This window comes from Ictidomys tridecemlineatus, chromosome 12, assembly GCF_052094955.1.
Source record: "Ictidomys tridecemlineatus isolate mIctTri1 chromosome 12, mIctTri1.hap1, whole genome shotgun sequence".
Classification (NCBI taxonomy): domain Eukaryota; kingdom Metazoa; phylum Chordata; class Mammalia; order Rodentia; family Sciuridae; genus Ictidomys; species Ictidomys tridecemlineatus.
The window spans coordinates 81,413,885-81,439,344 of record NC_135488.1 but is presented as its reverse complement, the minus strand read 5'-3'; the positions used below and the strand labels follow the sequence as shown (position 1 = coordinate 81,439,344).

General features: G+C 35.6%; 1 protein-coding gene across 45 annotated transcripts in view; it reads right to left on the bottom strand.

Annotated features, from left to right (window-relative positions):
* Nrxn1 (neurexin 1) overlaps positions 1–25,460 on the bottom strand; it is a 1,065,676-nt gene that overhangs the window by 156,510 nt on the left and 883,706 nt on the right. For all 45 annotated transcript variants that reach the window (XM_078029183.1, XM_078029182.1, XM_078029185.1 and 42 more), the window contains one exon: positions 4,137–4,308. In XM_078029183.1, coding sequence (XP_077885309.1) covers positions 4,137–4,308 — 172 coding nt within the window. The remainder of the gene's footprint in view (positions 1–4,136; positions 4,309–25,460) is intronic.

Genomic DNA, 25,460 nt, shown 5'->3' with positions numbered 1-25,460 from the left:
AATCTCTTGTTGTTGACTTTTTTTTTTCCCCATAGCTTATTTTTGGCCAAATTATTTTCCCATGAATTCTATTTTTAATATTAAACACTTAAAAATTCTCTCTATGACAAGACTGTAAGACTAGTATGTTTCTTTTGCCTAGTATGGGTCCAGCAAATTCTTGCTAGTTTGATGTTTTAACTTAGGAATAAATTGAATATTCAATCTTACTTAGATAGAAAGGACATCTTTGGAACATCGTAGTAGGCAGGTGACTTCAGTTTTATTTTCAAAGGTGAGTATGATTTATTTGGAGTAATCTCAAGTCAGAAGAAGCAAGATAATATTAGGCTTTGTGGAATAAATGTAATGAGAAGAGGAGGTCTATTTTTGTTGAGAAAGAAAATTTTGCTACATGACTGTAATTAAGGACAAATCAGAGATTAATGATGCATTGTATTCTAGAGCTTTAATTGACATATGCCAAGAAGTGGCTTTCCCAACTTTAAATGGTTTGCAAAATATTATTTCTGTACTTTGTTCCATGTACAGAAAATAATGGAAACTGGGTATGCTATTCAGAAAGTTCAATATTTATTCTAAAATGTGAATTATTAGGTTATAGGAATATTTCATATTCTCTAAAAGAGCATAAAATCTACCTCTACTAATTAGTTTCTTTATGAAAGCCTTCCAGACAATTATAGGGTAATACTACTGGTCAATGCTTTAGGTGCTTTTCATTAAAGGTATAGTGTCACTACCAGATGAATTGCTTCATAGAAAAGCACTTACCACAAAGCCCTATAATGGAAGGTTAAGTGCTGTACTTAATTACTAATTTCAACCTTATTACCTATATTTTGCAGTGCAGGCACTTTAAAAGGAACCAAATATAGTCTGTTGGTTCCTGCTTCTTTGATTATAGGACTTGGTGGTAAAAGCATTAGTCCAGTTACTTTTCTAATGAATAATAACTCAAAAATTTTTTAAATAAAAATAGCCATACCATAAACTAATACAAAAGATATATATTACATCTTGCTATTAAACTCGTATTTAAAAGCACTTGGTTCCAAAAACTTTAATCTAGTAACACTTTAAATTTTTATTCAGAACTTGGGTGTAGTGGTCTACGCCTATAATCCAGTGATGAAGAAGGCTAAAGCAGGAGGACTGTAAGTTTGGCCAGCCTCAACAACTTAGCAAAGCCCTCAGCAACTTAATGAGAGCCTATCTCGAACAAAAAACAAAAAAAAATTAAATTAAAAAGTTCTGAGGATGGAGCTCAGTGGTAAAGCAGACCTGAGTTTAATTCCCAGTAACAACAACAACAACAACAAAAAAAAAATCCAAGTGTATTCAGCCTTTATGGCATTATTGCAGATAGATTAAGCTCCAAAAGAAATAATATTTGGAATTTTTATTGTTTATTTCCTACTACAACACCATGCTGTAATGAATACAAAGCAGATGATTGATGATAATAATAATAATGATAAACTTGGTGACAACAATAGTGGCTCTTCTGAGTTCTTTACATGTTGATCATTAATTTCTGTGTAAAGAAATTTCTCACACGTGTTCCAATTCTCTTGTGGGCAGATGCCAAGTTTGTTTTTTTGCTTGCACCCTTCAGAATAACTGCAGCTTGGCTCACTCTGGATTGATTAATATTACTACAAATACTACATGGGGGAAGAACACTTAGATCTTGGACTAAATATAAAAACATTGGATCCAAAATAACTGTTTTTAAAGTTTTGCTCCTTAATTATTATGGTACCTCCAGCTTCTAATATCTAAATAAATTTCATGTTGTGTTTCTTATTCTATTTAATTGGCAAATGAGAAATTGTATGTATTAAACAAATATTAATCTAAAAATATAAATATTTCTTCAAAGAATTAATTAACACTGCCCCAATACAGGTACCAGTATTCAATGTGGACATTAGCCTGACACATGAAGATAGGGAATATATCTATTGGCAACTATGCCCAGATCATGGTATCTGGTACATACAATTACAAGCTTCTTAATCACATACAATATAGTAAAATTGTGAGTTATAGAGATTTTTTTTAAAAATGAAGTTTCTACCAAAATACATTGATGAATTAGAAAACTAGATTTGGAGGACCCATGCTTGCAAAAGGACATGCTATTTTTGTCTTTTAGAGATGCACTCCGCATATTAACAGAAAAAGATCCAAGAATGGAAATTTTAACCCATAATTTCCCAATTTAATTTGAACATGACTTCTTCCTTTCCTTTGTAGGTAAGCATTAATAACAACTAGAAAGAAATTCTTCAAGATAACAACATGGGAAGTGTTGATAAGAGCAAAATGTTACTAAATAAAGATAATTTTAAACAACTAATTATTGAAACAAAGCTATCCCTCAAGAGGAAACAGCCACAGAGTAAGAGTAACGGGAATTGCCATTGTACATGCTCAGGTCAACCTTTAGAGATGACCACATCCCATGGCAGAGCCTAGACCTTACCCTGCTTTATGTTTTCCTGGCATCCAGGACAATGACTTCCTATCAGAACATAGGAATTGGTCATTCCCTACCTTAGGAAGATTACCAACTTCCTTTTCTATAATTCCACTGCAGTTGAAGTTTATTTGTTTGTCAAGTACATTTATAGTTGGTCTTCAGTGAATGCAGTGGAGATGAATAACAGGGGCTCTGAAGCATTGAACACATATTTAAATTACTTTGCTTTCAGATGTTCCATTCCTTCATCTTATTGTAGATGGTAACAGAAGGACTATTCACATAATTGTAGTGTAAAATTGTGATAATTCCCCAGGATACCAATTTGGCAAACATTTTATTGATTGCCTACTATTCACTAGTATTATAAAAGGCACCGGACATATTATTAATTTGCTTGCTTTGGAATATTGTCACGGAGCAGGTTTTAATTACATCTAATTCAGCAAATATTTGCAAAGCACTCATCATATAGAATAGGTTGGAAATGGAACTTGAAGATGTAGAATTATACAAATTAGAAAAGGTCTAGAAAAAGCAGAAGGGGCATTTCATTCCATAATTGTGAGTCAATCCTAGGGAAAATTGATATTTATGAACAAATCTGTATTTCATCAAAGTATTTCTTCCATTGAAACAAATAATTCTAATAGAGGAGTTAGTTATATGTATATTTTGGGTATCATTTGTATTGTGAAGAATGAATTTTCACTTTGCACTTTATACTGGGTTATAAATTGTATGCTGTGCAGCAGCAACAACAAAAATTAGCCTGTCTAAAAGGGGAATAGAGACAAATGAGACTGATTTTTTGAGTACCAAATTTTGTACCAAAATATGACAGCAAATATCTTGGCACTTTAAATTTGTATTTTACTTGAAAATAACATATCTGTTTTTTTAATTGAGAACATACACAACTGCAAGTAGCACTGGTTTATTAGATTTATAACCTACCACCTTTGTGTAATAACAGTACTGACAAAACTCTTTGGCATGAACAAGTTAATTTTTATTTTATTAATAATGCCTTGAGATTCAGTTTACACACCTAAAATGAGTGATATGAGCATCACAGAATTCTCCTGAAACTGCACGGTTCTAGGAAGCTGAAAGGCTCCTTTTGCTTTTCTAGCTGTGATGTCTGCTGCCCCTTTCTCCTCTGCTCATGCCCTGCTCTCCTCACACCTCTCCCGGGTTTCTGCTGTGCACCACCATCAAAGCAGCAGTCCAGCTTCACTTTCGCTCAGAAAGCAAATGTTATCCTATTCCCTCCCTTGGTTTTAAATTTTAACTTTGTTACTTTTGACAAAGCCTTTTCTTTGTTCAAATGCAAGGATCCAGTAAAAAGAGCTTTGACATGTTGTGTATTTTTATGTGTGCATTTTTCTGGTTTTCACTGATGTCCTGAATTTTGCAAATGCTAACGTGTGCCTTCAAGTTCGCCTATAAAATGTCATTTGTACACTGTAACAAGAACAGTTTAGGACAGCATTACATTCACGATTCTAAAGTCCAATAAATACTTGATGGTTTTTCTGAAAACCACAATTTGGTGAAACGGACGCAAAACAGTGCTTTGTTTTCCAGTTTTGTTTTGTTTTTTTCCTCCATAAAATCTTCCCCAGATACATATTCACTTGCTTACCTGCTGGGTAGCGCTCGATCACTGGCCAGCTGTCCACCTGTAACGTGGCATTGCCACCACTCCTCGTGAAACGGACCACATGGTACTTCCCATCATTAATGATTGCATTGGACTCTTCAATAGCGATGTCATCTGTCCCGACATTAAACTTAACTCCAATTTTTCCTTGGTGCTGGAAGGGAAGAAGAAAGGAAACAAAGAGGTGTATTCAGTTGAACTGATTAATCGGCATTTAAGAAGAATTACATACAAGGGATTGTTCAAAGATATTCTTTGGACAACAGCTGCTTTCCTCTGATTTTACATCTGAAAAACACCTCATAATATAAGCAAGATTCTTGACATTTTGGTAAATGTGAGACATCTCTTTCAGGGATAATTGATATTCCCAAAGACACACTTTCAAGTGAATTGAGCTGCCTTTTTCCCAGAGGTTGCCAGAGAGAAATATATAGCTGTTGCATGAAGCCACCTCTTTTATTGTCCTTTAATAGAATTCCTTTAATCCACACTCCTCATTTCACAAGAAAAGTGAGACTGGAAACCCTCCGTTTTAGTAACTAGTGGCATTGCAGCAATGAAATCTGTTTAGAGCCAAATGACAAATGCTCACAATGTACAAAATCATTCTAAAGGGTAGGGGCACAAAGACAGGCCTTTAATGAGTGAACTTTTTAGTCATTATTCACAAAACCAAGGCTCACAGCCTCAAACTGACTCAGTTTCTTTAGTTTACAGATGAAATTATCACATTGACTCCCACAAGGTCGAATGACTTTTAACAGAAATGTGGAAGTACCAAAATTCTGTTTTCTCATTTTTCAATGATATCTAAGCTGAGATGAAGCTATGATACAGTTATCCAAAATTAACTTGCTCTCTGTATTAAGCAAAGTAACAAGGCGAATCTTTCAAAGTATAAAGTTGTGGTTGTTAACATTGGGATTTCATAACACAAGGTGGCGAAGAAACATGTGCTCATGTCCTCTGCCTCTGAGCAGCATTCTCTAACAGCAGGGCTGTCAACTCCACCGTGAGCTCAGTTGACTTTTAAAGCATTTGGGCTTGCCCTTCATCAGTAGCAGGAAATACCTGTGCTGCAGGCCCTTGTCAGAGGACATAACTTCAAACTGTCCACCGCTCACCTTTCATCAAACCCCAGATGGGAGAAACCACATGAGGGGAGAGGGGTTTAAGAGCCACACAGCCCATTCTTTCCTGTAGAAATTTTAAGTCAGAATATTAGAAGCCTGAAGGTTTGGACCACATTCTCTCTGCTCTTTGCTAGATTCTCATCATTGAAGGAGGCAGCAGGAGGATGACTTCAGCTTGCCCTGGGAAGTCTTATAAAAAGTCTTGTATAAAGCTGCATTAACTGAAGGGAAGTATTGAAGATGTTATTTGTGACATTGCTCATTATGCTCTTACTGCAGATATCCTAAAAGTTGTTTTTTAATGTGTGTTAAAATATATATACCTATGCACAAGGCCCTGGGTTCAATCCCCAGCACCATCAAAAAAAAATATATATATGTATATATATAAAATATTGGGCAGTTTATTGAAAATAAGGAAATGTAAATTTTGCTAACATAAGAAAATCACCTGAATTGTTAAAAAAACTGAAATAATTTAAAATAACACCTATTTAAAAGTAAGAATGATAAAAAATATGTTGAGAAATAAAAGGAGGTCCAAGAGAAACAATCTAACAAAAGTCTAAATAACTATTAAAATTGCTCTATTTCCACTCTTGAGTTTGCTAACAATTGGTTATGTATGTAGAATTCTGAACACTTTATAAATACTAACTCTGGCAGTACTCATAACAGTCCCATGAGAGAGATACTATTTTATTTCCATATTACAGATGATGACATCAAGGCCCAGAGTGATAAAGCAACTTGATTGAGGTCCCACAGCTAGCTTACAGATTTGGTAAATCTGACGGTTCTTTGCAACCTGTTTGATCTCTCCTGTTAAAGTAGAAGCACCATGGGGTCTCCTATTGTGGTTTTAAAGTTTTTTGATACATATCACTCAATGTATACTTAAAATAATTTCATAATGGAGAGTAAGCAATGGATATGTGAATTTATTAAGTTGTTAAAAGGTGGATGCTTTTTGTTGCAATTTTAGCTGAGATCTTAAGAAGATGAAAAAAAAAGAAAGATTGCTTGTCCATCTTACAAAATTAGGTATAAAATTGCTTAAGCCAGATTTGCAAAGGAGAGCACTGTCAACTACTTTTAGGGCTCCAAATCTGGTCCATCAAAAAAAAAAAAAAAAAAAAAAAGGAGGAAAGGCAAAGAGGTTACTGATAATTAGAAGAGGATTTGAGAAGAAAGTTGGGATGTGATGGGATTCACACATACTTCCAAGGTGAAAGGGGACTTTTCCCTTATCTAAAGTACAGGGGAAGGAGGCTTTAATGGAACATCTCAGAAAGTTTGATATGCATCTTCTGGGATATGGCAGCAGTGGTTGCAGTAGTTAGAAAACTGGGATCTAATATACCTGAAAAATCTTCAAGGGAAGAAAACTCTGTGGCTTCATGATACCCTGGGGGCACAGCAAAAAGATATTACAGCACTGGAATCCACTTGTGCATCACAGATAGGACAAAGGACATTACCTGTGGCCAGAGATTAGAGAGCCAGTACAGAATACGTGGTGTCCTGCTTAGTAGAGCCATGGAAGGAATGAGGCTCAGGGCTGCAGAAAACTTACTACAGGAAAGAACTTGAGTTTGCAGTGATGGATATCCAGAGATTGAGGCAGAAATCCCAATGGCCATCTGAAAGAGGTGCATTTACCCTCCTCAGGGAATTTCTTGGTTTTTTTTTTTTTTTTTTTGGTATTAAAGAAGGCTGCTTTACCATTAAATTATATCCCCAGCCCTTTTTATTGTATTTTATTTGAGACTGGGTCTAAGTTTCTGAGGACCTCCATTGGTTGCTAAGGCTGGCCTCAAACTTTCAGTCCTCCTGTCTTCGCCTCACAAGTCTCTGGAATTATAGGAATATGCCATTGCACCTGGTATCAAGGGAATTTTAAGAAAGGAAATTCTAATAATGTTGGTGAGAACTCTGAAGAGTTCATTAACATGCCTCCCCAAAGTGCTCTCTCAAGAGCTTCAAGCACAGGTTAAGCTAGTGGGTGAGATGGCTACCATTGGTATTGGCCAAAGAAGGTCATTTCTGCCCTTATCTCTTCCTGTTTCTTCTGCCTCATCCCTGGAGGATTTGGGAAGGGGGAAGAGAAGTGAGATTCATGGAACTGAGAGAAAAAAATCATGCTTTTCCCCCCTGTACAGGAGGCCTCTTCAGTGTGACCAAGTAGGGATAATAGAGAGGGCTTAACAGAAGATGTAAGTTATTTGTTATTGTACAGCAGGAACTAACTGAAGTTACTTTTTATGTCTAAAAGTGAACAGATGACCTTTTTACTATCTAAGAATGACTAAAGTAGTGCTGAGACTCTGCCTGGATGTCCCTAGGGTCAGGAAGATATATTCCCACAGAGGAATTTAAAATTCTTGGTGCATTCTAAGAACCAACCCTTGCAACATAACAAAGGCATGAAAATAATTGTTATCCTGGAGTTGACCACTGTTTGCGGGGGGGGGGGGGGGGGGGGGGGGGTTCTAATGCAGATATGTTTCTTAAATCAGGAGAAGACTAGAAAAAAATTCTTGATGTTTTTTACTTATTCTAACGGGAAGGTCACAATCACCAAGATTCCCCAGAGTTCTAATTATTAATTAAGGAGGTCCAAGTTCTGTGAGCAGAAGCATTGCAGTACTAGAGCCAAATAGTATCTCAAACTCAGAAATAAGTCCCTTTAACTTATCCTTACATTTTTCTGCAGCTGGATATATAAAATGATTATTTTCTAGGGTGCAGAAATCCTCAGATTTCATGAGGTTTGACTGCTTGCAACTTATCTAAGAAACAATAAGGGTCAGCAAGGCTTAGAGAGCTTTTGACTTTTAAATTATGTCCGTCTGTTCTTGGATATGTTGATTGCTTGCCTCAGCTCTCAATTTACATTAACTATGGAGTTAGCTAGAGTAGTGAACACCACTAAAGGAGCTACCAACAGTAGGCCTTACCTCCCACTTTTACTCTATCTACACCACCCTAAGTTACATCAAGGCCTTAAAAAAACACACACACACAATTGCATGGAAATGAAGGGAGACCCTCATTGCTATACAAAATTACATATAAGAGGTTGTGAGGGGAATGGGAAAATAAACAAGGAGAGAAATGAATTACAGCAGATGGGGTAGAGAGAGAAGATGTGAGGGAAGGGGAGGGGGGATAGTAGGAGATAGGAAAGGTAGCAGAATACAACAATTACTAATAGGGCATTATGTAAAATTGTGGATGTGTAACTGATGTGATTCTGCAATCTACATTTGGGGTAAAATTGGGAGTTCATAACCCACTTCAATCTAATGTATGAAATATGATATGTCAAGATCTTTGTAATGTTGTGAACAACCAATAAAAAAATAATAATAATAATACCTAAAACACACACACACACACACAAACAATTTAAATATAAGTGATAGTCAAAGGATCACCCCCTGCTCCTAGAAAAAAAATTTAAATGTAAATAAAGTACAAAATATTCCTATCAAGCATATTTATAGGACTAGGTTTTACCATATCATTTAGACACAGTGAATATCCTCAAAACACAACCCTCCCATATTGACAGAATACCAAGCCATTTCAATTATATAAACAATAAAACTTGCTAAACTTTCTTGCCAATAGATAATTACAATTTAAAAGAATTCATTTCACATTCTTATTCTCTGGGATTAAATGTGATTGTCTCGGCAAATTCTCATGAATATTGCATTAGCAAAACCAGCAGTCATTTCACTGGACATGTACTGATCTCCCTGTATTGTATCTTCCTTGAAATGAATAACTGGCTCACACCGTCATTTCACAAATCTATTATGAGAATATCAGTAATGAGCCATTTATAATTTAATGAAGTCTTTCCATGGATTCATTAAATAAATAGTGACAAAGGTAATTATTGATTTTTTCACAAAAGCTCATTTCTGAATAAGGATTATAATATTAAACCAAGTTAAAAGGAAACATCATGCAATTCGACTCTGGGAAGGTACTTGAACGTTCTAACAGTGGCATCGTGGTTTCATGTACTGCCTAATACCATCTGAAATGACATATTCATTTGAAAAATATGTCTGAAGCAAGATTGAGATTTAATGGTATTCTCAGTGTGTTGGGCATTTTCAAGCAAGATGTTTGCATGTTACAGATGTCTATATATTCTAAGTTATGTGCATATAAAATATGAAATAGATAAACAGAATATATACTACTACACAGAGAGAGAAAGAGAAAGAGAGAGAGAGAGGGAGAGAGAGAGAGAGAGAGAGAGAGAGAGAGAGAGAGAGAGAGAGAGAGAGATTGAGAGAGAGAGATTGATTTAGCCTGTCTGTCATACAGATATGTTTCATAAGATTTCAATCCACTGCTTTCTCTCCTCTACTCTGAGGTCCCTGTATAGAAGGGTTTGGCACAACTATGCCCAGGAAAAGAGACAAATAAAAAAAATGAAAGATTGTCTCCTTCTTTGCCTGTTTGTTTGTTGCACTCCTAGGGATTAGCCAAGGAGGATGATCAAACGTGCAACCCAAAGGGGCATGTGGATAAGCAGGGGGCCTGCATATGTTGTAGAAACTTCTCTCATGCACCACAATACAGACCTATGCTCCAGGGCCTGACTTTGGACAGAATGAGACAACGCTTCACCTGTGCTGTTCCCCCAGAGACTAATCCTCACCAGGGAGCAAAGGTTTTAACGCGTGATGGGGACTCTGGGGCCTATAGTCAATGTCAATGGAGTGGCAAAACTTCAGAGACTGTCAGAGAGCACCCTCTTCCCACAGCACCAAACAAACATGTTAATTTAACCCCAATACATTTCCAAGTGAATTAGCCGTCCTGCTGGTAAGTAAGTTTATCAATCCAGATGATCTGTAATGTCATGAAGGGGTTTTAGTCTACTGTTTTAAACAGAGACTGAACTGAAAATACCCCCTACTCCCCAAAACTTCAAAAATAAAAGTTTCCTTCTTCCTATCCAATGTTCCCCATTAAATAATATCTTTTTTGTTCCTTCGGCTAATAAATAAAAATTGATTGTTTAATATCTAGACTACATGTGAGGACAATACTAACATGGAAAGTGTGTTCTTTGTCTTTGGGGACAATCAAATTGGGAAGGTAAACCATGCATGGAAATACTCAGGTCCACAAAAGAGCCTGAGGGCATGTCAGGGAAGAGTAAGATGTATTGGAGGGAGGTGTCTGAAGGGTCTCAGGGTGCCTCCCAGTAGGCATCAGGAGACAGCCTGCCTTGGGACAGCTGTAACTCAACCAGTGGGGACCAAAGTAGCACCTAGGGACATAAAAGTTATGTTCCTTCTATCTGTCACTCCTCTTTCCAGGTCCTTGGTATCAGAGTGCTCACTGGACACAAGGCCTAGATACAGTACATCTCACCTCTCAGCATACCTAAAACTCCCAGGGCATGTGAAAACGTAGGTGCTCCATCTCTATCTCCTCAGAACGTTTAGACAATCTCTCCTAAGTCACATAGCTAAGTATGGGCACTGGAATCTATAATCAAATCGATGGGACTTTCTTAAAAAGAAGGACTTTAGCTCTGTCTGAGTGCTAGGAAAAGACCTTGAAACCAAGGCATCCTCAGAGATTGAATCAAGAAAAGGATTACTGCAGAGTAAAGTATTTTGTTTCTGGACAATTACATTTCACAGCAGCACCAAATACAGAACTAGTAGTGGCTAGGTACTGGGTAAGTCTTAGGTCCTAGTCCTGCAGAGAGATCTCATTTAAGGGTGATACATTTGAAAGAACAGTATCTCTGTTTTCCCATCAAATCTTTACTAAGGATAGCATATTTATTTCTAATGCCATAGCTCCTTTAAGTCCATGAGATTCTGCCCTGAGTCATCTCTTGGTCATCTCTAGGTCTTACAAGTGTCTAATAAAACTTCGTAAGCCTGGAATAGTTCTCCCTTACTCATTGCCTTAGGAGTTAGATTTTATGTGCCTGTTTTACCTCCTTGAACATATTAAAAACAGCTTGGGGTAGGAAAAAAGACTAGCTTATTAATCATCATATTCTGTACAGCATTTAACTGACAGCCTTTACATTTGTAATTTTCCCAAACTCACATCCAATTTTCCTTTTTTAATTGAGATATAATTTGCATACAGTATCATAAAATGTGCCCTTTTAAAGTATACCATTCAGTGTTCTTTAGCACATTCATGAGGTTGTGCAAAAATCTCCACTATTTAATTCCAGAACCCTTGCATCCCACTGCAGTTGTCTTTTGGTGAGATAAAACACATAAAGTTCTAAACATACTTAATGACTACACAGCACCTGTGACCTATTATTATTACTACCACTACTCCCATTGCTATTTTTTTTAAACCAATGTTTAGCTTCACAGTGGGTTGATGGAAATTAGTTAAAATAATGCTCAAAGTATGCAGCCATTGCAGTTTTGCTAGAGGACATAATATCTTATTAACCTTTACAAGGACGTGTGAAGCAGTTAAACTATTTTATGAATGAGGAAGCTAAAGTTCAGAAAGGCTGATTGACCCAAGTTAGCATATCCATCTAACCCCCAGATCAAGAAAGAACATTCTAGACTGGGCATTGTGGCACACACCTGTAATCCCAACGGCTTGGGAGGCTGAGGCAGGAGGATTGTGAGTCTGAACCCAGACTCAGCAATTTAGGGAGGCCCTAAGCAACTTAGTGAGACCATGTGTCTCTAAATAAAATATAAAAAAGGGCTATATAAAATATAAAAAAGGATGTGGCTCAGTGGTTAAGTGCCCCAGGTTCAATCCCCAGGAGAGAGAGAGAGAGAGAGAGAGAGAGAGAGAGAGAGAGAGAGAGAGAGAGGGGAGAGAGAGAGAGAGAGAGAGAGAGAGAGAGAGAGAGAGAGAGAGAGAGAGAGAGAGAACATTTCAGAATCTAATTGTTTTCACATTTGGGATAAGCTGTGTCATCACTAGATGTACTGAAGCAGATCATTCCAAAAACTCGTTTTTCTCTCTATATCTAAGAAAAGTCTAAATGTAAGACAAAGTGGGTAGCAAGGATAAACAATTGGAAAAGAAATTGGCAGTTGAGATTTTTTTTTTAAACAACCCACTTAAATTTGGATTTGAGTCTCGATTAGATTTTTTTTTTCAAAATTTACAAAACTCTAGGATTTTATTGTCTTTTAAAATCAGAGATTCTCTGATTTGAGAGGGGGAAGAAAATATCGGATTAGGGTGACGAATCAGTAACCTGTGGGGCTTTGTGACCCATCTATGTTCTTTCCCAAGAAATTATAACCCCTCTCCTCAGAGGCATGGAAGAGTAGTCCTGAATGGCAAGAATCCCTCCCTGGTCAAGTATGAAGGACTTGGTAGTTTAAGTGAGAAAAGGATCAATGGGTATTTCAGTCAGCTTTTTCACTGCCATGAGTAAAAGGTCTGACCAGAACGATTTTTGAGGAGGAAAAGTTTATTTGGGGGTTCACAGTTTCAGAGGTCTCCATTTAGAGACACGAAACTCCATTCCTCAGGGCTGGAGGTAATTCAGGACATCATGGGCAGAAGAGGGTGGCTGAGGGAAGCAGTTCAGGTGATAATCAGGCAGGAGAAACTTAGTTCAGATCACCAAATATATACCCCAAAGCACTCCCCCAATACCCACCTCCTCTACCCACACCCTACATACCTTCAGTTACCACTTAGTTAATCCCTATCAGGGGCTAAGAAAGACTCAGGCTCTAGAACCCAATCATTTCTCCTCCAATCCTTCTTGCCTTTTGGGGGACACCTAATCCAACTCACAACAGTGAGTTCTCCTGAACCAGGGGAAAGACTCTGATCTCTCAGGACAACACCACAGCCCTTCGGTGTTTCAATTCCTTTACATTAGGTGAAATTAAGTCCAGAATCAAAATGATGTTGGGAGAGAGTTGAGTCCGATCCGTGACTGGCTAGTATATCTTTGAATGGGTCAAAAATCCTAAGCTGGAATTTTGAGATTTTTCTGATGTTTGTTTATTTCACTGATTGAGCCAATACTAGACTATTCTTTATGTCTGAGAAAGCATTCTACTACTTCTATGATGTTTTCTAGAATGGTCAAGTAAGCCTTTTTCATGACACTCCCCGTGTGATAAATAGCACACCTGGGCCATCATACCCTCACAGCTGAGAATGAAATAAAGCTAATTTATCCTCTTGCAAAAATAGAGTCATCTCACTAATTTTGTACCCTTATGTACTGAAACACCAACCACCTTGAAGAAGGAATACTTGAAATGTGTGCTTTATATGTAAAGAACTATTCCTTTATTAATCTTTCCTTTCCTAAAAATCAAGGAGCAAAAATCAAACAGAATGAGAAATAAGGAAGGACTTGATGTCTTGTGTGATTTTCTTAATTGTTTGCAGGTAATACTTCTGATGTGGACACTTAGCCTGGTGTTCTGGCATCATGACAGATTCCTCGGGTTGCTGCATAGAGTTTTCAGACCCATATTGGCTCAATTTAAGCTTGTACAAAGTGCAGTGCGCTGCTCAGATATGGATAGGTATTGCTGTTGTTCATGTTTCTGATTTTTTTTTTAAAAAAAATGTATTGTTTAAAAAAAAAACCCTCGGTTGAGTGTTAATTCAGCCTTGTTTATATTGTAGGGTCATTTAGAAAACCATATGAAACAGACATTGTATTTTAGGTGCTGATTAAAACAACAATCTTTGTTGTTCTGCTTCTTTCTGATTCCTTATCTTTGGGCCATTATGCTGCTGATTATTAACCTCCACCAGGAATCACACAGAGAAAGAACATCCTATCAATTCTACTAGTTTTGAACATTTCTATGTAAAAAGGTTTTCCTTCAAAAGAGGTTTGGGTTTATTTGTGGATTTCATTTACTTGGTGTATCCTAGGACCATCATTTTTGTTGAGAACTGACTATATAATTACAGTCTGACTCTAATGTTCCAAATTTCCATAGCTCAGAGCACAACATTTTTTAGACAAATAGACCAAATATCTTTGGATGGTAATTTTAGCCCTTTGCATGGTAAATGTTACCTTAGTAACTAGGTTGCAGGTAAAACAAAATGAACCTTTTCATTATTTTAAATCTCCAAAAAACATAAAACATATCAAGAGAATAATGAATTATTCTAAATTCCTCAGTTGATATAAGCTATGTATAGTAATTTAGGAATGGAAAGATTAATTTGGAATGGATAAGCTTTTCTAAAATTCTGTTTGTGCATTGTGACTTGCAACCGAGAAATAATAGTGAGGTGGTGTTTTCAGTGTGTTTGATGGACTGACTTTCTGATAATACTGTCTTGCCTTTCACAAGCCTCGAGCCCTAATTTGAAATGTATTCCACAGCAGCTGACAGTGCAACCCTTCTCCTTTGTTTTCTCTTTCTTATTGACTTCTAGAGCAGGACTGACATCCTTGGAAAAAGAACACTTGGGCATGTGGGCATAGAAAGTCCAACACAACACTAGTCTGTTTTCTACACAAGCAGCAAGGCTGTCTTATCCCTGGAGTGGTAAGTAATAATTCTTCCAGCCCTCAAGAGTCTATGTTGATGCATGTAATTCCAGCACAACAGAATTTTCAGAAGAGAACAGAAGCTCCAAGGCTGAATGAAGCTCCTAGTGATCATGACCTCTCTTAATCCTCAGAAAACAATACTTCTGCCACAAAAATAATCAAGAAATATTTATTGACTATCTTTTGGCTATAGTGCATCTCACAAAACACTGCGCCACTCTTCCCCATCACTCAAAAAACTCAAATGGATTTTTTTGGATGCATACACACACACACACACACACACACAATTGATTTACCTCAAATACATGGATTTCTTGCATAACTAAAAGCAAACTTTTGGAACTACCACAATACCAATAAGTCTAGTAATCACCTATGTTTATTTATTTAGTCTTTCAGAAAACAAAACTTTTTGCTATACTCCTAGCCTTCTGTTAAGCTCTGGAAAAGGGTGGTTAATAAAGCAGACAGAGCTGCTTCCACTGTGAAATATACACTTACGTTGTTTCTTTACACATTAAAATTTATATTAGTGTATAATGCACACCAAGTGTCAAAAAGGCAAAAAGTTGGGTGGCATGAGAGAAACTGAGTGGTAAGTAATAATTCTTAAGCAGAGCCTCTTTGAGGTCCTGAAGGTGAACAGAAATCTGTAATGAATGTAAACATTTTCCAGACAGAGAAAACAGTATATGCACAGGCCTCAAAGGAGAGAAAATAGGCGAGTATAAAGACAGATGCTTTTATGGACAAATGCAGATGCAAATACAAATATATAGACTCTTTACAGATACAGGGATGTGAATAAAAATGAACATATTTAAGTATTGTCTAGAAAATTTGTCTGGATATTATTTGAATGGACTTATGCACAGAAAACTAAAAGATAGCATTTGCAGAAAGAAACCAATTGAAAAATAAATGGCTATGTGTATTTTTAAAACTTTCCAATCTAAGAATTGAAAATTGTTGATAGAACCTAACAGTATGCATCTTGACATTCATCTAATTGTTTGTTCCTGTCATTCTTCAATGTGCTTTATGAAATGCAATATATAAAAGACATTCTGAATCAACAGGGACTCGTCACATTTTCCAAAAGTCATTTGCTCTACAATGTCAAAAAATGATTCATCATTCTATGCTTATATTTCAAAGCTAATGTAACATGTTTAGCTTCTTTGTGGGGTGGAATGTCTTGTTAACTTATTTCTCTAGAGAACCCTTTTATCTCAAGATATAGCAAGGGTTCTTCATATAATTTCCACCTTAAAAATACTGTTTGAAATCACTTGACTAGTTTTTCAAGCACCTTCCCCAAATTAGTTAAAGAAAGAAAAGTTCTAAACTATAACCCTTTCAAGTCCTTGTTTAGATACAGTAGCAGATGAACAGGGTTCAATGCCCATGTTCCAAAATGCAGTGCTGTGAGAAGTGAATAATATGTCATTTCAAACAAGAGAAAGATCCTTCATCTAATTCCAGAAAAAAAAATGTCAAATCAAGGAAGTCAAATGTGAATTTGCCCTGCAATATGGCCAAGAATTTTGAAGCCAAATAAACACAAAGTGCTCAAATTTGAACAATTCATGGATATGTTGAACTTGAGATAAAGGCTCATTTCTAATGTCTCCCTCCGGAGCAGTAATCCCTGGAGACTCTTGGAGGCTCTTCCTTTTCACATTCACCTGGAAGAGCCAGAGAATATTTTCAGACTAGTGAATATTGATAATAAAGAGAACCCAGAGTAATTACCTAGGCAAAGCCAAGCTAGCTGCCATCTAAGCCAAAGAACTCAAGCTCTTTCTCTGTCTCCCTTTCCCATTGCTCTGCCACCCCAGCCTTGGGTTTCCATGTTCTGAACCATACACCATGGTCCTGAACCATCTCAGGACCTTTGCTGTTCTTCTGCCTGGTTAGCTCTTGCTTTCCTCATCCCCCAAATTAATAGTCCTCCATATTTCACGATGTTGAGAGCTTTAGGGATTTAGGGTGGATCTGGATCTGGGTACTGAATCTGTTGAATAAATGGACAGTACTATCTGTGAAAATGCTTTCTTGAAGCAAAAAATTCCTCAGTGCTTACCAAATGGAGCCCAGCAGACACCTAATTAAAGGTGGGTGCTAATAACAGTTGAAAAGCCAGTGCCACACAGGAAGCCCGTGTTTCATTAACAGAATTCTTAAGTAGACTCCCATTACCTTTGATGAATCTTTGAGTATTAAATATTACTGCAAGATTAATGGACTGTGATCTCATATCCCACTTACATACTTCCCCTGCCAAATAAGTCCTCTCAAAAAGAACACAAAACAAACCTCACTGAGAGGGTAAAAAAAAAAAAATGCACTGAGAAATTAATCACAAATATTGTTATGAAGCCAAATGGAAACCATATCTAAATTAGTCACTGTTTTGTTATATGATTGCCAATGCTTCCCAAATGCGAGTGACTACTCAAGATGGGCAGTATTTGACAGCAGATGCATGATGTTGATAATGATAACAGCTCTCCTTCTTGCTACCCACCGGCATCCCCTGTAAACACTTTACAAGAAATAATATATGTGAACATGTATTATTACTTTATTTTAATTGATGAGGAATTAGAGCCTTAAAAGTTTCATGATTTATCCGAAATCACATGACAGATAAGTCTTAGAGCTCCGATTTGGTCCCAGGCAGCCTGGTCTGGATTCCATAGGCTTAATCAATCATTTCACTGTTCCTCTTGGTAGGTCCAAGGTGCTTAAAAAGGTTGCAGTTTAGATTTAACAATGTAAGCCTCTTGGAAAGAACAAGACACCAACATTCTTACCATTATGTATACCAAGAACATAGCAAGTACTTTTCAAAACTCCACTTCACACACTATTTACTGCCCTCCAGTCTCCATGTTGAGGAAATTTGAAACTCAAAGGCAAAAGTTACTCTCTGAAGTCACACAGCAGCACCATCAATCTAGCTGCAGCCAACCCAGACCTGTTTGGTTGCAAACTAGTATTTTTCAATCACATAATTCTCCCTCTCTCTGTACACCCTTCAAGAACCTTTAGAAGTAAAAGATGTGATGTGAGAGTATCCTGGGCCTCTAAACCCTTTTCATTTTATGAAGATTACATACTGACAAATTTGCCAAGATGGGGGTGGGCGGAGCCCAGCCAGTCTTTTTAATGGGTATTAAATTAGACCAACTGTTCAGAATTGCTAGTAGACGAAATCTTGGCCAGCAACTAGGACCAGGACAGATTTTCTCATACTTGGAGAATCCTAAGAACATTAATGGAAGTGCAGAATCCTTCAGGTTTAATTAAAAATCTGGAGTGTCACCAGATGCTGAAAGACTCTGCCCAGGAGGAGAACTTGGAGGAGCAGCCAATGTCTCCACTCTATCTTCATAGTTCCATTCCTATTTTCTAGTAACTTTTGTTTTTATACCTAATAGATTTTTTTAAGATCATTTTTAGCACTGGTTACTATTTTGGAAAGATGCTTTAACTTAAACCAATCAAATGCTATAGAATGTATTATAATAACAAAATGAGTCAAGGAGTTTTGGCTAAACAAAATTTGTGACTATAACAGGCAAGGAAATGAGAGATTTTGCTGTATTTTCCCAAAGGTAGTAAACCAGATATTTAAAAAGAAATACCAAAATTTTACAGCAGTTCAGGTTTTCCAAATACCATGGCCAATAACAAAGTAAATGTAGATCTGAATGTTGTGACTACTGTGTATCAAAGAAGTCATTGTATATAGTGTTGTACATGAAGCTTTTAAATGGCTTCGGATAAATGATGGGAACCATCATTAACTATTTATGGTAACACAATACTAAAAATAATGTAATAGGTAGAACTGCTGATGTTTGTAATATGATCTATTGGAAATACTTTTTAAATATAGTTTCTTACCTGACCTAGTCAATTCTAGGTAATGACTGGGAATGTCAATATTTATCATATTTTTTCCTCTCCTATTTAATACAGCTCAGAGGTAAATTCTTATCTGGCATGTGTGAAGTTTTAGGTTTGATCCCCATTACTGCAATTAAAATACACACACACACACACACACACACACTTCACATACTCCACCAATTTTCAGACCCTTTTAATGTGCTTTTTCCATGAATATGATTTTTCTATTTATAAATCCAAAGTCTTCAAATCATTTAATTTTTAAAACTTAATTGTTTGAAATCAGGCTGTCAGTCATCATCTTTTTTCTTCCTAAGCTTCCAAGCATGAATATAGAATTTAATGATATCATTTTTTAATCTGAGCTGATTTCACCCAACATTTTGCCAAAGTATGTCAGTTTTAAGCAAATACTTTATGCAAGGAATCATAAAAATAATACCAGTGCTATCCTATAAATTGAATAAAAGTAACCCAAACTCTTCCTCCTTAAGCAAATAACAGCCTTTGATGTCAACAGCAATAAAAAAGTGAGAAAGATATTTAATATTTGCTCTGGTTACAGTCCTATCAACAATTAACAAGTAATAGTATATGATTAACTCTCAAAATTCAACAATTACATTTTATGATGGATGAATATGAGATGAGAGAAGCATTTATGTATGGACCAAGATACAACAAATATGAACCCAGTTCAATTCATTTGATAACATTAAGCTTTTTATAAGCTTTCCTAATCATAATCAAACTACTCCATATTGCTTTGAAGTAATAATAATATAATTAATTATATTGGCTGTCTCAAACTTTGCTATCACAGTTTATACAAAAAATACTGTAAGAGATTTCAAAGGATTTTCAAGATAGATTTCTCAAATGTAATGTTTAAATTTACTTCATAAATTTAAATGCAATCTTAGCATTTTATTTTGTTTTTTATTTAATGGATCATAGACTCCTTGTTCAGAGGAAAACATCGTAATATCCAATCTACACTGTAAGAGCTGAACTATTTCAATGCATTTTTTGATCAAATGACTACACTGACATTACATAGACCACAAAATGCACTCATCATAGAGGGTATGTTTTTGGTTAATGCATATCATATCTGATTACTGATATAGTATTAAGGCAAAATTTGGCAATACTCAAGTTCTCCATATATGTGCACAAGAAGGGAAGTATTAATAATTACCTAAAACAAATTTAACCTAACATTCTTTGGAAAAACATACATATTTTTGATATCCAAAGAAAGAACCACCCTGGAAATTGTATAAAATAAGCCTTGCATTTTTTATTTTAATAGCTATTTCTTTAAGGATTAAAGAGACTATTAAGGACGTTTAAGAATTATTGCTATTATTAAATTTTTTGCTATCCTTAGGATGAGTCTCCTGCCACAAATACTGTCACATGCTAATTTCCAGAATATAATTTTTCTTATACAAGTATTATAATAAAAATGTTACAAAAACAGTTTCTCTCTTTAATAGAAGAAAAAAATACCTACCTAGGTATGTGCCCAGCTATATTCATTCATTGTTGGAGAGTCACAACTGATAAACTCGGAAGTTATTAATACTAGTACAAAGATGACTTCAGAAATTACCAGTCATAAAAGACTCTTAGCCTAGATAATTTATGTCCAAGCTATTAATACTGCTAGTAATGATATTAACAATAAATTCTAAGTGTCAATGACTACCATCTGTTTCCAGTTTAATCTTTTTAAATGTAGCCCTGAAGATAGAGTCCGACCCATAATAATCAAAAAATATTCACTGAATATTGATTGAATTGTAAACTCTGTGAGGCATATACTATTATGACCTTCATTTGATAGCTAAGGAAACTGAGGCATAAAGATGTGACCTGCCCAGAGTAACTTGCTAATCATTTGAAGAATCAGGATTTGCATCCAGATCTATCTCCAAAGTATGTGCTCTTACCTTCTACTGAGTTATATTGCCTTAGTATAAAAAAAAATCAAGAATAGGTAATTCCCAGTGATGGAATCTGTTTTAGAATATTAAAAAAAATGGAACAACTTATAATTTCATAAAATTAGAGCTTCCTTATACAAATACCAGTGAAAAGTGGTGCACACACAAAACCCTATAGGTCAATATATTTATATTATAGTCACAGATACAAAAGTCGTAATTAACATAGTCTACATGACTTTAAGAGTTCATAGATGAATAACACACTATGGCGGAGATGGCTGTGCAGGTAGTGCTACTTGCTACGTGACACTTTATATAACAACTGATTTTCCTTTATAACTCTGATATAACTAATAGTACAATCATTTTACAGATGAGCAAAGTAGCAAAAATTTATACAGCCACTCAGTGTGAACATAGGACTGAAACTCACTCCTTCTGACTTCAAATGCTATGTATGACTGCAGAAAGCACATTCCCCAAATTCTGAGATGTTTCAAAATTAGAAAACTTATCAATACACATCCTTGAGTCAAATGAGGACAACAAAAATCACTAAAATAAACTCTGAAGGTGTTTGGTAAATCTATATGTATTCTTGATTTTTAAAAATCACCTAGTAAAAGAACATCAATCACTAGAAAAAGACCATTTCTTGGCATGACAAAACCAAATCTATCTTCAGTCAATTGACAGTATCATGCTTAATATTAAAGGCATTTTTGTTCAAGTAAGAAGTAAGAGTTTACATTATCATCAAGTTAGAAATAAAATGTTACATAATTATCAATGTAACATGACTGGAAGAAGAAATAATCTTTTTAACTATTGAGGGGGGAAAGGAAAATAATCACAGACTACTAGTTTCTTATTGGAGGTACCCATATGGGATGAAAAACAGCCATTTAAATGATTTGAAGGTGATAGTCTTCAGAAAACCAGTGTAACCAAATGTGAGATAATCACACATAAATACAGACATTTCCATTAGGAGAACCAAAGACATTAAGAAAAATACTTTAACATAAAACAAGTAAAATATGAGTTTAATGAAATTATATGAACATTCGGGGGCAAATGCTTTAAAATGTAGACTCTTGAATTCAGGTCTATTATGTTATTTTCTCTTTTTGTGCTGGATCATTTCCACCATGGGAACAATGAACAATAGAGTCCTGTGAATCAAGAGAACGGCAGTTTCTGCCCCCCACTCTATTTATGATCTTTAACAAATCAATTAACTCCCCTCATCAGTTCCCTCACTTAGTCCAACACTTTCATTTTCTTAGATCTTCCCTTTTATTTCTACAATTTTATTCTATTCTACAGGGTCTTCTTGCTTGTCACAAACTTTAACATATTTCAATTCATAATGGTTCACTATTGAATAATAAATAAAAATTTAGCAAACACACAACAATCACAAAATAGTTATGATTTTAAAGTAGCATAGTCTTCCTGCCTGCTTCAGGATTTAAAATTGTTTCTTTGTCTAGGATTATGGGATTCTCTTAGGTTCAATGTACTGTTAGATACTGCTTTACTTTAAGGAATCCTAAAAAAAATTAAAAAAAATAGAAAAAGAAGAACAGAAAAAAAAAATATGACTTCTTTTGGAATGTTGAGGAGCCCTGACAGCAATTACTGCTGTAGAGCCTGGTGCAGACCCTACATTCACATCTGGTGTTTTCTATCAAAATTGCAGCTACATTCACATTGGCTGAGGTCAGGGGACTATATTGACATAGTATAAATGTATCCAGGGAGCAATTGTTCACTTTTATTTGTAGAGTGGGTTTATTTTCATTTATTGATGTCACAAAGACGTTCCTGCTGTATATAACCCATGAAAAAATAAAGACAGTGTAGAACACAAAGGAAGAATATATTCTGTATGATTTTATCCACGATGCTTTCAACATATATGCAATTAGACTTCCATAATGTCGATGTAGTTAACACAACAAACCTATGTTTACCATGTACAGGAACCTTTGTAGAGCATAAGGGAGCTGTCAGGGGGATTATGGGAGTTTTTTATCCTTCCTGTCAAGCTCAGGCTGATGTATAATGCAAGAAATAAGTAGGACACAGAGACAAGCGGTAATCATTATCAAGATACATCAGATATGCCTCCACACTCCGAAATAATGATGAGAAAGCAGTCCCATCATTCGCATAACCTTTAACGTGAAACACAATTCCAAATCTAATTCTTTTCTCAATTTTAAATGTGGTGTGTGTGCACATGTGTGCATCTATAGTCTTAGGCCAAAAAAAAAAAATGTTCATAGAAGATGGAATATAAATGGGGGGGACAATTCTAGCATCTCTATATTGTTTCTCTATTATTGGATAGAAATGGTTATCAAATATAATTCAACAATACAGCAGAGTTGAATATTTTCCCTTAGGTTTAGGTTTAGATGACAAAATATGTATTGTAGTCTTTCACATTACTAGTCATAAAATTTTTTTTCTATTGTTCCCCTATTGGTAGTTTAAGAGAATAACCATAATCTGAGTTTCCTTAAAATAATATTAGGACTCTAAAACATAAAACAGTCAACATCCCTTGCCTGTCATTTTGGTTATCCAGATTATGAAATGACTTTTATTAGATATAATACTTTATTTCCATTGTATTTGCTCAGATTATTTAAAACTTTAAATTGTAAATGAGTATTTATTTTGGAAACCATAAAACTAGAAAACTTTAGAATTTTTCTCAGACCATTATTTTAGAATGTTTCATGATGTGCTAAGGGCAACTGGGACATACTTTGAAAAAAGTCTGAAATAGAAAGAAATGGGACAGACTTTGCCAGTGATCTGAAAATACTGAATAATAAAATAATAAACAACTGAGTATTTGGGATGTGCTTTTCAGCCTAAACTCTCACCTGATACAAGAAGCTATTTTAAAATCTCCCTGCCTTAAGTTCCACTGGAAACATGCCAGTGATGTCACTACTTCTGAGCAACTTATTCATTTTAAAATCCTTCTGAACTGAAAGTTACCTTCCTTTCATGATTCTTGCATGATGGATCACTGTAGTGTAATCTGTGCCCTTTTTCCATAAGACAAACTTTCACCTGTTTGAATGCAGTTATTTAGGCCACTTTCTCTATGTTCAACTCAAGCCTTCTGCTGTAAAATTATTTTTCATTCTTTATCAATCTCTAACTGAAGTTTTTTTCTGATCATTCATCTTTCAGATACACAGTCTATTAATAAACTTAAAAATCTAATGCGTTCTTTTTCCCCCAGTGGTGTCATGCTGGGGATCAAGCACAAGGTCTCACACATGCTAGTCAAGTACTCTTCACCGAGCTACACTGCCAGCCCTTCTAATGGATCTTAACATAATACACTAACTTAAACACAGTGTGTAATATGGGAACAAATAGTGCAGCACTTTTCTTAATTAAGACACTCTACTTCCATTTGCATTGTCTGAGTTCGGTAAAGAATCATTCACCAGTTGCTCATCTGAGCTTTTAGTAAACTAAAATCCCCAGACCTTTGTACACTGTTCATTTGCTAGCTATCCTCATTGCACTGATCCTTGTGGAATCGAAAATGCAATGATGACACCCTAACCACTCCTTCTAGATCTACCATCTGTGTTGCCTTTGCTACAACCTTGTCCTCATTCAAAATACTCCGTTCTTAATCTACTGTGTAAAATGCCAATTCTCATGTATATCCTAGGCTTAATCTTCCAGGATTCATTTTATCAATTTTAGCGTATCATTCTGGTTGATGTAGAAAATGGATTCAACAAGAGGCAAGTGACACAGATTTCTCTCTTCCCCTGTTACTACACCATCTCATCTAAGCAGATTTCTTCCTGGTTCAGTCTTCTCCAGTAAGTAAAAACAAGCTCAGATGACATAAGATACTGCTTATTCTGAATTTAGTCTTGATGAGTTTACATTTACCAGCTCACAGCAAGTGCTTAAAGTAATGTCTAAGTCATATTTATTAAATATACCCTCTTAGTATATGAATTATACTTTTGTAGATATAAAAGAATAAGGAAAGGAAATTGGAAACTAATAGATTTCTGTGTGTTTTTTTTTTTTTTGAACATAGGCATCCAAGTGCTTATTCTATATCTGTTTTCAGTATCTGGAATGTACTTTCCCTATCATTTGCTCACAGCTCCAGATATTTAAATTCTATGTCTCCTTTGATGCCAATTCTAAATGTACCTCTTCCACAAGGTCTTCCCTGAGATGCTTTCCTGAAGCTTTCACTCCCATTGAAATGGATTCCTGCTCAGAGAAGATCTTGAAATTATGGATTTTTTTTCAATTCACCCCTGAAGCCCCATTATGTGGCATGAAACATGGACTACAGTGAGTGCTTCATATCTGTTGGATGAATCAATGACTTAACTTCCTCCAGCCACGACTAATTCCATTCTCTTTTGATTTTATAGATCACTATTGTGAGTTTCTTCTGGCTTTTAGGACTATAAAGCTTTTTGAGTAGATCTATATCGAATTGATACACTCAATGTTTCATCACATGGCAAGACACTTAAATGTTTTTGAATGAATCAGTACCTGCTCTTCACTATTTTTTACAGTACTTTATGTCATGGAAGTTTTAAAATATATACAAGAAAAAGGATTACTCATAGTTTGTCTCTGTCTGAGCCATTTGTTCTATAATTCATTCTACCTATACAGGTATCAACATGCAAGTCCCTCAATTAAACCCTGTGGAATGTATGTTCAATTC